Source organism: Megalopta genalis, chromosome 6 (genome assembly GCF_051020955.1).
Source record: "Megalopta genalis isolate 19385.01 chromosome 6, iyMegGena1_principal, whole genome shotgun sequence".
Classification (NCBI taxonomy): Eukaryota; Metazoa; Arthropoda; class Insecta; order Hymenoptera; family Halictidae; genus Megalopta; species Megalopta genalis.
The window spans coordinates 11,796,388-11,809,678 of NC_135018.1; the positions used below are offsets into that span (position 1 = coordinate 11,796,388).

At 37.6% G+C, this 13,291-nt stretch overlaps 1 protein-coding gene and 2 long non-coding RNA genes across 4 annotated transcripts; 2 read left to right on the forward strand and 1 right to left on the reverse strand.

The window, feature by feature from the left end:
- Positions 1-584: 584 nt before the first annotated feature.
- LOC117226084 (uncharacterized) lies at positions 585-3,262 on the reverse strand. The gene is made up of 2 exons (XR_004491707.2): positions 3,045-3,262; positions 585-1,590 (listed from the first exon to the last, which is right to left on the reverse strand). It is a non-coding gene; the product is annotated as an uncharacterized LOC117226084 (long non-coding RNA).
- On the forward strand, positions 1,273-7,441 carry LOC117226052 (uncharacterized). Of its 2 annotated transcripts, none has more exons than XM_033480005.2 (14): positions 1,273-1,389; positions 1,539-1,683; positions 1,790-1,889; positions 2,581-2,717; positions 2,799-2,939; positions 3,063-3,136; positions 3,214-3,334; positions 5,188-5,355; positions 5,810-6,027; positions 6,242-6,398; positions 6,491-6,633; positions 6,699-6,921; positions 6,984-7,177; positions 7,239-7,441. In XM_033480005.2, the coding sequence occupies exons 1-14, from the start codon at positions 1,301-1,303 to the stop codon at positions 7,327-7,329; spliced, it is 2,001 nt and encodes a 666-aa protein (XP_033335896.2). In that variant the 5' UTR covers positions 1,273-1,300; the 3' UTR covers positions 7,330-7,441. The 2 variants fall into 2 exon arrangements, with proteins under 2 accessions (XP_033335896.2, XP_033335916.2); XM_033480025.2 differs by having other exon boundaries at positions 1,367-1,484; positions 1,539-1,719.
- A 2,628-nt stretch (positions 7,442-10,069) lies between these two features.
- Positions 10,070-11,603, forward strand: LOC143259707 (uncharacterized). The gene is made up of 2 exons (XR_013033730.1): positions 10,070-10,980; positions 11,075-11,603. It is a non-coding gene; the product is annotated as an uncharacterized LOC143259707 (long non-coding RNA).
- The last annotated feature ends 1,688 nt before the right edge of the window (positions 11,604-13,291 follow it).

Sequence of the window (13,291 nt, forward strand, 5' to 3'; positions counted from 1 at the left end):
TCACAGTGCCCTTGTATTCGCTGTGTTCCGAGCGTTTCGAGATACGGGTCACGTGATGCTGCCCGAGCGCCGCGACGCGACGGGAAACGACGCGCCACCGGTCGATCGATCACACCGCTGGTTGCGTCGCATGCGTGCATCCTTTACATTTAATCTCTACGCCCACGTGTCACTCCCTGGTTCTAGGAAAGGTTGAATTTCTTGGTAGTTTCCTTTTTTCCTTTCGCGTTAACCGATATTTCCAATTGTCACGTTATTCCCGGAGCTGCGAAGAACATCAAACACGATATTTGTACAATAAGTTGAAATCCGAAATTGAAATCGTTTAATTCGAAAAACGAGACGAATACGATAACATGTGTCCATTCTAGAGTAACACTTTCGGCAATTAAGGCTCGAATCCATCTCAGAAAAAAACTCTCGCGAATTATTTTCACTTGAGAATAACAGAGCAAATAAAAGTTAATATCAAGACTGTGTCCATAGTCCATTTGCGAGAAATACTCTCGAAAGCAACTTGCGACAGTTTTACTCTCAGTTGGATTCAGGCCTTAAGGTTCATTATAGGGACAATGAAAGAGTAATTCAAAACATTTTATGTAATTTTATTCAAAATTTCTTATTCGAGCCATTCCGAAATTTCAGTGGAAACGGTTAATTTCGTGGATCTCTTAAAAACTGTTCATCTAAACATTCTTCGTATTTGTTTGGTTACGCAAAACATCTCTTTCTACTCTAGTTTGCGCAACAAATTTGAATAATACATGCATGATGGACGTGCTAACAAAAACTCTTTTGACATGTGCATTATTTATTCGTGCATACGTTCTAATTGTAAGTAGGTTAAATCTAGCTTGGCATTACGAAGGTCTCGACTTTCACTGATTTGAACCGTTTTATTTTTATTAAATGCATCACCAGGTCGGATTACCAAGAATGATCAATTTAACAGATACGTCGACAAATATCTTCAAAGCACAACATTTCTCGAATCTCGTACTATGAGGAACATTGTTTTCTCAGTGAAATAAAATTTTTTCGCCAAGGTTATCCAGTACTGTAAAAATGCTAACATAGATATTCGTTTGGACTTGCGATACAGACACACCGTAATCGAAACCAACTTCACACCGATTGTTCCTTCGGCTGTGTGTCGCCATAAATCGCAGTGTTCATGCCCGATCTCGTCCTTACCTAGTGTTTCACAAATGCGACGTCGGTAGCCGACGTTTAGAAAGTTTCGAAAAAATTTTCAATGTAGCTGTCGTGAAAACACGTGTCCAACGACAACGTGCTCACAATGAATCAACCGACCAATTCTGGGCACCCACGAAAGAAACTTGCAAAGTGTCCTTCAGGCGTCCATCCGAGTCCCATCAGCAAACACAAGTACCCTAAACTTCTGCACACGCTCTACCAAATCGAATAAATGCACGATACTTAAACGGCATACTCACCGGAGTCACTCGAATTGCAAAAGAAAGGTGAGATCACGGCTAAGAGGTTAATAGAGCTTCGCGTGTCTTTTCCATTCGCAGATTAAGGCGAATTTCTTCGACATCGACGTATGTAGTAGACGACGAAGATGACCTTGAACAAATAAAAAACGTAACATTAGAGAGCACGTCGGGCACCGAACTTAGGCAAGACGTCAATCGCCCTGCCAGGAGGATTGATAAGACTGTAATTACGCAATAAGCCATTTCCTTCGTTATGCTCGTGAGCCAGGAAATTGTTATTTCTTCATTACCATAATACGAAAGAGCATTTTCACAGCATTTTTCTTTAGACTTCGAGCACGACGTTCTGCAGCGGTAGAAAGGCATGGAATCATTGTAATGCTAAGCCGTCGACCACCTTCGTTCCAGACAATTCAGTCATTGAGGAAGGTATGCTTAGGATATGTATCAACGTTAATTAATCTTCATTGATTATTCTCATGTATAGGGTACCAAGGAATATTGGTTATAATTTCACTGACAAATTCAGTTTATTAAAGTAAGGCAAGAGTTTGTACAAACGGATACTCAACGTGGTAGTTTTTATGACTGATCTTCCATCTATTGTTCTTCCCATGCTCCTTTCCCACCTTCGCCACAAATGTCTAGAATATTTGAAAAGTTTAAAACAATGCCTGCTGCTGTGCTATAAAGCAAAAATTTCAGTCTGTCAAAAGAACGATTGAAAGTTGTGCCTATAGTTACTCCCAAATTTAAGTACACCTTTTAAAACGCAATAACTTTGTTAAAACTGGATTAAGCGATTTGATTTTTTTTTAGATGATACTACACGATGACTAAAATGTCTTTTTTTAATTTTGCTATTAATTGGGATGAAAAAAAAGAGAATGAAACGCCTGTCGTCAGTTTTTGTCTTCGTTCAAACGCCCTCGTATAATTAATCGCGCGCGTTGGTCGTGTGTCGTTTATCGTAGAAACTCTATCCTAATTGGTGGTCAGGTATGTGATATTGACTCGACATTGGCAGATCCGCAAATCTGAGAACTAGTTACGTCAGGGCGAAGCGCGCGATTATGATTTTTATTTTGCTTCGGCTAACCGCAATAACCGCCTGTCGCAGAGAGTGAGCTAATCGGTGCGTTGACGAAACAACTGTATCTAGTAGAGTCTCAGATGCAGATGGTGCAGAGTGACCTGAAGAAAAAGGAAGTCCTATTAAAGTCGAAGGATCAAGAAGTGACCAAGTTGAAACGAAAGGTTCGCCATCGTTTTAGCTCACGAATTGTTCTTCTTGAACTATCTTTGTTCTGATAGTATTTCTCTTACGGATGAGCGTAGATGAAGGATTGGGAAACTAAGACCAGGGAGCAGGAGACTCTACGTAAAAGGGAGCAACAGCACCGGCGCATCCAAAAAGATAATTCGGAGAAGCTTTACCGACGATGTGTGATGCTCGAGCAGAGAATTCATGAGATGGAGGTTGAACGTTTCCCACCTTGAAGTATTTGTAGCATATGTGTGGAAACGAAATGTTTAGACGGATTACGATTCGGTCGTCACTATCTTCTAGTCACGCGAAATTACCTTGTCCTCGTTTTGCAGAAGTTCTTGGCCGATTATGGTCTGATCTGGGTCGGCGATACGAAGAACTCGAAGAACCCTGAAGCGGCCACCAAGTAAATTGCGTATTACGTTACTATTCCAACAGACTGGCTGCCAATCGAATTAATTATCAGTTGTCGATGTCTTTTAGTAGTTACATCGAGACTTGTTACGAGCAGATAATTGCAAACATCGATCAGCTAAACTTAGCCGCAGGGAAGGGCGAAGTTCATGTACAGCACAACGAGAAAGGGAGAGGCGCCATGTTCAAAGTAAATCATAACTACACTACACTTTTCTATCTCAAAACACACTTGTCTCCTTTTTTTGCCAAGGAAGAAATTTCTGTTCTTTTTCCAACTGTTTTAAGATTTTACAATGACATTCCTGAAGAGTTACACTACACAAAAAAGATGATTTTCCTCTGCGAAAATGTTTTTTTCTTTTTTTTCTGTACATGACTTTGGTCCGGTAAATTTCTCAAGAAAATAGATAATCTACACTTATCACTCAAAGATGAGCTGTCTTAGTTATTTTCTCTTTATTTAAACAAAATTGGGTGGCATACAGTTAGAAAACTTCGAATACTAACGTAAGTATAACAGTTACTGTGCCGGAGTTTTCGACAAACTAGCGAGTTACTGTGCTTTTAAGAAGATGAGAAAAATTAATTACTGTGTGTGTGTGTGTGTGTGTGTGTGTGTGTGTGTGTGTGTGTGTGTGTCTGTCTGTGTTATTGAACTCTTTCTAATTACTGTGTGTCAATTTCTGTACATTGACCTAATTACTGTGCTTCGATTAGGTGTGCTTCGATTCTATTAGGTAAATAATCCTATAATAGACATGTAAAATCATAAAATATTTTCATTTACTTAAACATAATTTATTATTTATGTTTCAATGCTTACGATATTATTAAAAATAGGAAAGAAAATCATGTGTAGCGTACACACATTTCACGGATCAAGAATGTAAGATTAGATGTAACACGTAGTTTAGCAACGCACGCATCGGAAAAGACATGAAAACTTATTCCAATTACAATACACAATAATAGATACAAGACGTAAATTTGTTCCCGTTTTTGAATTATTTCAAATAAAAAAATATATCTAAGAAATCAATTATATTATGGTTTTTCTGTAATTTGGTGGAGTTTTATGAATATAATAGCTTATTTTTTTCCTTTCGAAAACATTATTTTTGTATTTTTTTTTTCATCTTTATTTGCAACGTGCTTTTTAAATCTTTTAACAAGATCAGGGAAAAAAGTATCAAACCATTATCAAGATTAGTTTCCACATTTTATGGGTTTTAAAAAGTTGAAGTTTTGATTCGGTTATGAAAATTACAGAAAAGATTTTATTTAAAGAATTCAGTATCTTTAATTTAATAATGTCGTTTTTAAATATAAGTAAAATTGTTGTGAGAGCACAGTATGGTTACTATCCTACATTTGGATATCATTCAAAATAACGCAAAAGGTCTTTCTTCGTACTCAATCTCCATATTGCTTATTATAGATAGAAAATGTATAGTACTGTATGTCACAAATAAAAGTCATTGTTGAGTGATATGATATGATTAATTTCATACATTTCAAAAATTTTAGCGTTAATCAAATTATAGATAAAATAGATTCTTTTTAGCCATCTGTGTATCCGAAGATTAACCATAGTGCGAAAGTATTTTATTTATTTAGTATATGCATCGTCAATGTCGTTTCCAATGATTGATTACTATTATGAAACTGCTGTAGCATGTTGGCAGGCATTCTTCCTGCTTAATTCCATGCGACATCAATCGTGGGACACGTTCCATTGATATTCGCGCTAGCGTAACGTGGTGTCAATTTTCGACGCCAATCCTTCGACCTCAATGCATTCTAATTAAACGTAAAAAGGCCGATGTTAATCACTACCACTGCTTCTATGTGAATAATGACGAATACCTCTTATGATCATGGAAAATTTACGATATTCTAGTAGATACGGATCACTAGGATAAGATTTTTTTAGTATCCGGTTTCCTTAAGACGTTCATATAACATGTCGATTCGTTCACCTCCAATTAATTCGTTCACTCAACCGAAAAAGATTAATCGAGCGTTTTTAATTATTCAAAGATGCCTTCTTGCATGTCCTTGAAATTCTACAAAAATGGAATGGTTGTGCATGATGGTTTACTACGGCTTTATAATGACCCTACTACGATGTCCTTCTTGCGGGACATTTTGGAAGGATACTTCCCTTCCGAATTGCAACAGGCTTATCCAAACGGTGTACCTTTCAAGGTAAACCATATCCATCTTCTATCATGAATTTAAAGATAATGTGAAACTGCTAATCTTTACGCAAGCATCGATTTTTAAGGATCGATTGTAAAAAATGTGGAACAGCACGTGGTATTGAACATCGTAAAATTTTAATAACGAAATACTAAATTCTTAAGCAGACTGTGTATATTCGTATCTCAGAAGCAACACATAATCATGCATCAATCGAGCATCCAATTTTTTTGGTATTCCTGATTTGATACAACATATCTTTCCCCAACTGCCGATTTTCACTTTATTTAAATTGCTAAATTTGAACATTTTAAACTGCTCTACATAAGTTGGTTTCATTTAAAAAAATCAAATTCTTCTACCTTTTGCTAGTTTCTGAAATAAAGGATTTCACGCTACCAACATTTATACTATATTTGTTCAATAAACTGATCTCACAGTTTAATATGTTCATGATTAGGTAGAGGATAGGAGAAAACAAATGTACCTGAGTGACTCTGTCGAATTCCCCGGTCAAGGTTATCGGCTGGGAAAACAACCTCAGGCTGATAACGTATCGATATCGCCCAGTACATCTCGGCGACCAGGCACAGCTTCTCTAAAGTCAGGCCGTCGTAATGCAGCTTCAAAGGACACTGTTCCCGGCACTGACAATTCCGCGACACCCACAACTGTCAGGTATAAACATTTAAAGAATGATATAGATCCACAGCTTCACAGATAAATTGAATGAAACTTCCAGTGCAAATCAATATGTAATCTGTGACTCACTATTTCAGTGGTCTCATTCAACCTAAAATGAGATAATACACGATTGTTTTTCCCTACTGGAAAATGAAACTGAATTATGTAACATTCGCACAGAAAAGATGATTTATTCTATCATTCTTAGATCTGGAAAATCGAAAAGCCCGACAGTAGAAAGTCCGCCTGCCGAGATGTACGTCCTCCGTTCTCAAATATTGGCGTCGCATAATAACGTTTGCTCCGACACTCATTTACAGTCGCATATCAACGCCGAACTCGGTTTGAGCAGTCGGAAAGAGAAGGTATGCTTTTCTAATATCATATATCTCACAGTCATTTAGACATTGTTGCTTTGCTCCTTTGATCACAAGCGAGAAGTAAATATACATTTTAGCGAGACGTAGCTACCAAACACATAGAGTGCGACGCCAGTATACATGAGAGGTTCGTGAAGACGAAAGGCGTGTTAAGATTTCCAAGTTCCGGCCGATGTTACAATCCTTCCAGCGACAGATCCTCGTCCAAAGCATCGCCTAGGTATTTCAACAACGCACGAAGTACAGAATACCGTTTCATTAACTCGAATCGAATTGTGTACCCAGTCGATTGGAGAACAACCAACACACTGGTAGGCAGAGGACGAGATCATCCAGCCTGCCAAACTCCCGTATATCCATCAGTTCAAAGCCGATCACGAAGACTAGAGCGTTCATTGGGTTCAATAATGTTGACGGTCTACAGTCATCGATTCCTCACAAAGCACATAGTGCAAGCAGGCGGAGTCCTCGTACTGCAAAGTCCGCAGAACCAGTTCGAAAGAGTGCAGTGAGCATTTCATGAAAACATTTAATCGATGGTATCGCTATTAATGGTGTTACGTTTTCCAGCCTCCAATCTTGTACCAGGTAAACGAACCATCTGGAAAATCGGGCGAACTTCGACTAAAGGTCAGATCATTGAACGGTGGTACAGTATATCTGGTGCACGTTTCTGCCGACGAGCCGATAGCTCGACTCTACCAATTACTGGACAGAGCGATGGCGAGGACAATTCCTCGAGGATACAAGATTGTCCTCAGCGGGTAAATCGATGTCGACGACTTCTACCTTTCCCTACATCGCTGACTATTCCAATGATTTCAGTTACTCGCCAAGGAGGCTGGATCAGTTAGGTACGACGTTAAGAGAAATCGGCATCACCAGGGATAGCGTGTTACATTTAGTGAACGATTGATTGCTTCGTGCGATATTGTTTCGTCCTCATAGCAAAAGTTTCTTTCGTGTGTACATATTGTTGTACATGTTTCACAAGTGATTTTCGGGAAATATACTCGTTTTATAAGTAATTGACTCAGAAATTGAAAAGTTGTGTTGGTTCGTATCGATTATAGGTAAGTGTGTTCGCGAGATCCTGCTTCTCCGTCGTAGGTAAGCGAATCTTTCGATATTGATTTTATCACTGTTAGATAATACAGTGCCGTGTTAGCACACTCGCCTTTGTTGTTGATGCTTATTCTGCTAATAGCAGTGGCTGCTACTTAGCAAATATATTGCTGTAAGCAGAGCTCGCCGTAACAGCCTTGTAATTAACCCCAGGATACCATCCATTCCATAACTTGAAAGCGCATTGATTTATGGTCATCCAGCTGGTCATGCACTTAAGTACACGCGTTTGTTACTAAGACGGCTAGTAACATGGATCCAGGTTGGTTTGTCTTCGATTCTTTGCTAAGCGATCTTAAGCTAACTATTTATAAATTCTTAAAGCTCCGCTTTGAGATCTTGAGTCGTGGTACAATCATTTTTCATTACTAACTACTACTACTGCTTAAATTCAAGTCCGTTCTTCATTGTTACGAAAAACTGGGTTACGATATTTGCTATAGAACGTTTTCAGTGAAGCAGCAACTGTTTGTGACTTTGATGTCTCGTTACCGCCTTCCCCCGAGCAGCATCTTGAATCACGTGAAATATCGATAATCTCCGTGCCGGTTTTACAACTTGAATACAACGATCGACATATTTCGAATGCTACGTGCCGATAATGGAATATTCAGAGGACGCTTAGGAAAATTTTCTATACGTTCGACGTTCAAGAGGAATTTCTCTCGTTACTTCGCCAACGAATCGAGGCGACGAATCGTCACGATGAAAAGTTCCGATATACGTCTTGTTCGGGCGTTACAATAGCCTTCCTGCAATTGGTCGTTGAAATTTTTCAAGAAAAAATGTTTACGAGCATGATTAAAGTGTTGACTATTGCAGAAGTGGATTTCTCAAGAAGTTTCTTTCTTGCCTTAATTATATATATACATACTTTTATTGTTGTGAAATTGTCAGAAAATAATGTTGAGTTACAAGCCATTATTAATATATGTTAACTCATCAAGTTTGCGAAGTGTCAACGTAAATTTACCTGCACTTACTAATTTGGAAACATGCAATATTTACTGAAACGATAACTGGTAGGTAATAATTGGCAAGAGAGTAATATTTACGAGTTAATTCCAGGAAAATAAGCAAACCTAGTTAGCTAATGTTTTGCATATACATTTTGACAGGTTCGATATAACATCACAAATTTTCACGAAACACTTTATTCAAAATTGTAGGACATATCAATAAACAAAAATTAAATAGAAAATGATAACTAGTAAGCAAGTACTACCATTCAGAATATATTCCTGTATAGGTTCGACAAATTTACGAAATTTATGCATATATACACTTCAAGAATACATTCTGAAGACCCTCCATTATAAAACTATGCAGAAGTTAATATTTTTAACTGGAATAGGTATCTCCTTACAAGCCGGCACTTAATCATGGACAAAAATGCAGCAAGATTGCTCACGAGGGTGCGAGACGTTTCATAAAAGGGTCGCGCTTTATCATACGATAACAAGCCAACCTTCTGGAAACCGTGATTACTTCTCCAGCCGGGGACACCATAATGAAGTACACTGGCTATCGCTTGTCGTCCGAAAGATTAAAGCTCGTGAGAGCTTTTTGAAGAGCAACGAACCTCTCGAGTAGGTAACACTGTAGAAATCCAGGACCCCTGATCTTAAACGTTCCGCTCATTTCGTACGATTCGGGTTGCTTTACGACTGCTTTCCTCACCCTCGGAAAAAAGAGATAGCACCGACGCTACGGGGTAAATGCGAGCCAGATAACGGGCGACGTAAAAAGCCCGGGCGATACGTTACGCTCGATTTACTTGACCTACGATAGGTAGGGCGGTCTCAAAGAAACGCAAATGTTTTTTACATTTCGAGCAAAACCACTGGTTTAGACAAAGAGGGTTAAGTGGATCTATTTATGGCGGAGGAAAGAATGATCGACGCGAGCGCGGTCTTGCTTCGGAAATAATTATTCTCCATTCAGAGACCCATTATGCGTCGGGCTCCCGGAAGTATGGCACCAGATTTATTCCGTGGAAGTTTGCGTTGAGGGAACTTGAACAAAGTGTCAACGAAGTTCAGCGGCTGAATTGTAATAATTGATTGAATGAGTTCAGCGTGTAGCTTCAATATTTATACTTCTTCAATATTGAATCGAAATGAAATACATACTGTTACTCTGAGATTAAACTTTAACCTTTAGACTTTAGACTAAATGTGGACATACTACAAACCTGGTCAACCTTGGCGATGCTTGGTTCTGGATGCCAATGAAAGCTGTTTAGAAAATATGTTTTTGTTATTTCCGAAGAATGCAAAATGCACAATTGTTTATCCTGAAGATTATTACTAAACGTGTATTAAATGTTACAAGATCACTTAGATGGTTTGTAATTTTTATGTTGATATGTGTTCGAATGAATAAAATCGTTCAATGATTACTGGCGTACCATTATAGTTTCAGTAATTATAGAATAAAAATTATCATACCGGTCATTTGACCACAAATCGTGTTAATCAGTCAAGGCATGATTCAGGGAATCTGAAACTGATGTTTAAAATATGTGACAGTAACAACCTGTTCTCTATCTTCATGTTCATAATAGAATAAATATTTTATGTAATAGTTCATATAATCATTTAATTTCACATATTTGAGCGATGTCTCTAATTATAGTGAAAGAAACCGTTTGCTTCGTTGTGAAATCTTGTAATGATCAAGTATATCAATCTAAAGATTGAAGATGTATAAAATCTTTTAATTAGTTCGATTAGACAGTAAACAATCTCACGTCACTTACATTCTGTTGATTTTTACCAATTTTGAATCATTCGTCCCAGATTCAAGATTCATTGCCCCATATTTCATGGTATATCGCGTATTCGTTAAACGATAGGAGTTAACTATATATACGTATTGATCAATAAACATAATTTTTCACACTTTCATACTGTTTTACGTTTTTCTCTGTACTTGCTTATGCTTGCAAGGTATTATATTGAAAAGTTGCGGCACATCACATCGAATTTCTGTATCATTCGACGACTCCAGTATTCGTACATGTATGAATCGGCATTTCTGAGATGTTTAGGATATCAGGATTAGGGGAAGATCAATCATTGTTTGACCGCAATAGCTTAATTAATAAAAAAAGTCGCCCCGTAAGCGAAGGTTCCGGGTATATATACAAAGATTGCGCAATTTTTTTCTAAAATGGTAATATACCCGTATTCTCATTTCCAACAATTTCAGGGACAAAGTGGAAGGGTTGCATGGCCTTTCTGATACCTGTCGTTTTTATCGATGGTTCCATCTATCAACCGCCTGTTTTCCTACATTTCAGGCTCGCATCGACGGATAACTGAGGCTGTCCGTCGCATCGCAGACAACAAGAGTCCACGATTGTCAATCAGCATGCAAATCTGAAATGGTTGACGCTCTTGGGAATAGTCGGAGAACCTCTTATCCGTGTATTTCATAAGTAAGTAGTCGGTCCGGCGACTTTTGTGAAAGGGAAAGTAAAGATTGGGGGGTAATTTACGTTTTTTGGACTTCCCGTTACTTTCATCTACCAGCGATTAAGGCAACCAGCCGTGGAACAGTTAAGGCGCCCAGCGTTGAATTTCGTTGGACCACTCTGATTAAACGTCTTGAAAGACGCTCCCGGAGACGACCCTCGGCGTCTCTTCTTGTTTTGTATCTAGTAAATGAGAAAAAAGGGTGGATCCTACAATAACATCATGCGATCTTGTCTTACTCAAGAAAATTGAACAGACATCTAGAAATACCATGCAGGAGATAGTGTTCGAGACCATCAATGTACAGAGTGCATCGGAAGAAAGTGTTTCGATAATCATAGCGCGATTCTGCTACTCTGGATCTGCACAGAATCTCCCGTAATTTTGTAGGAGTGCCTTTCGTGTGTAGGAATACGTGCACTGATACTTATGAATGATAATTTAGATAAAATCCTACTAAAAAGTATTGAAACAAAATCTGTTGAGGAGCGTTGGTGATACTTTTGCCGGTATTAATAAGATTAAGTTGTTGAATTAATTAATTATATTTTTAAGATCAAGAAAGCATTAAAAGGTATGTGCAAAACACACCACTTTTATTTAACTCCTTGCTCCATAGAATACTGTAAGAACAGAATTTACAAAATATAGAAATAACGTTGTATTTTTTTGTCATTAATTTTTCACCACTTGATTTCCAGTTAATCAATAATCACGAAGCATATCATAATCATATTTCGAAATATTTCTGTATTTTATGTGCGAAAAATTGTTGAATAAATATCAGAATAACAAAATATAGGAAACTGATTTTTTGATTTTTTATCATTTTTTAATTCGGCAGTCGAACCGTTCGATTTTCGTCGTTAATTTTGTTAATTCACATCCAACTATTATTCATTCTTCTTCTGTCTTCGTCATTATTCGTTCGTCAATCGACGCGAGATTTATTGAATTGTACCATTTTTAGGAAATAATTGTTAAACGAGGTCGAACTATCGTCTATGTTTCGGTGAACGAGATTCGTGGATATTAGTAAAATTTTTTCTTAATTTTCGATGCAAATATCTCTACTTCCGTGGGACTCTTTGTAATTTTGCTAACGAGCCGTTTTAACGTCGCAACAAGAGACAGCCGTCAGATGTACTTTGAAGTTCTATGCTGGTAAGGGAGTCTTCAATTTGTCCCACCAGCTCGATACGCGTGTGTAGGTTAAGTCAAAGGTAAATGACTATCCATAAAAGGGAAAAAGAGGAACGCAACTGAATTTCTTCTGAGATCTTGTGTCGAGCGTTCGAGACGCTCTAATGATATAAAGGTAGAATTTTACATCCTGGCGTCATGTAACGTTTCGCTAAACATAAAGAGGGTGTTGCAGAAATACATTCTATGAGTGTGATAGGCAGTGTTCGATAAAATAATATTTGAAATAAACAGGAAAGATATTTTCAGAAGTCGTTTCTTAAACTGTGTTACATTATTTCGAAATTTTGACTTCGTCGAAAGACGAAGAAGATATAGAGCAAATATAATAGTAGTAATAAGATATAATATTAGTAACAAGATATGGATAAACAACAAAAAAGTGTAACAAGTAGACTATGAAATTATATGCAAATATTATATTTTTGCTTCAAATAAAAATTAATTCCCCTTATCAGAAATTTCAGCGAATTTGAAATGAAATAAAAATCGTAAAAAACATTATTAAATATTATCCTACACCAAAATATCGAGAATTGTGTATGCCATAATTTCGCATAATCCGGCGACAAGTATTAAATTGTAATACCAGATAAGTGTTCGTAAAATTCGCATACATATTTTTGAGAAATGACAGAGACATGTTGATTCCAAATCCAACTTCTGATGTACTATGATTTCTGTAAAACATTACACAGCATTAAGGAAGGATCACCGTTTTCTCTTTGAAAAATGTGAAACATCCAAGTCAGACCAACGATATTATCGCGGCGAGTAGACCGCAAACGGAAGCAATAATTAAATTAATTCACCTACCCTGGTTCTCGCTTGGGAAATCAATTCCACATGCTCCCCATTCACAAAGTACTCGGTATAACAATTGTTGTCTTGCTAGAATTTCCATTAACGATCGGCAAAGGCAAAAAAAAAATCCATCGAACAGTGCAACGATATCGCAGAAAATTAACGAGTACGAATCGTTCAGACGGTAGTAGTGCTTTGATAACCGTGGGCGATTCTTATTCCCCATGCTGCTCTCATTTCCGACTTCCCTTTCATCTCTTTGCCTTC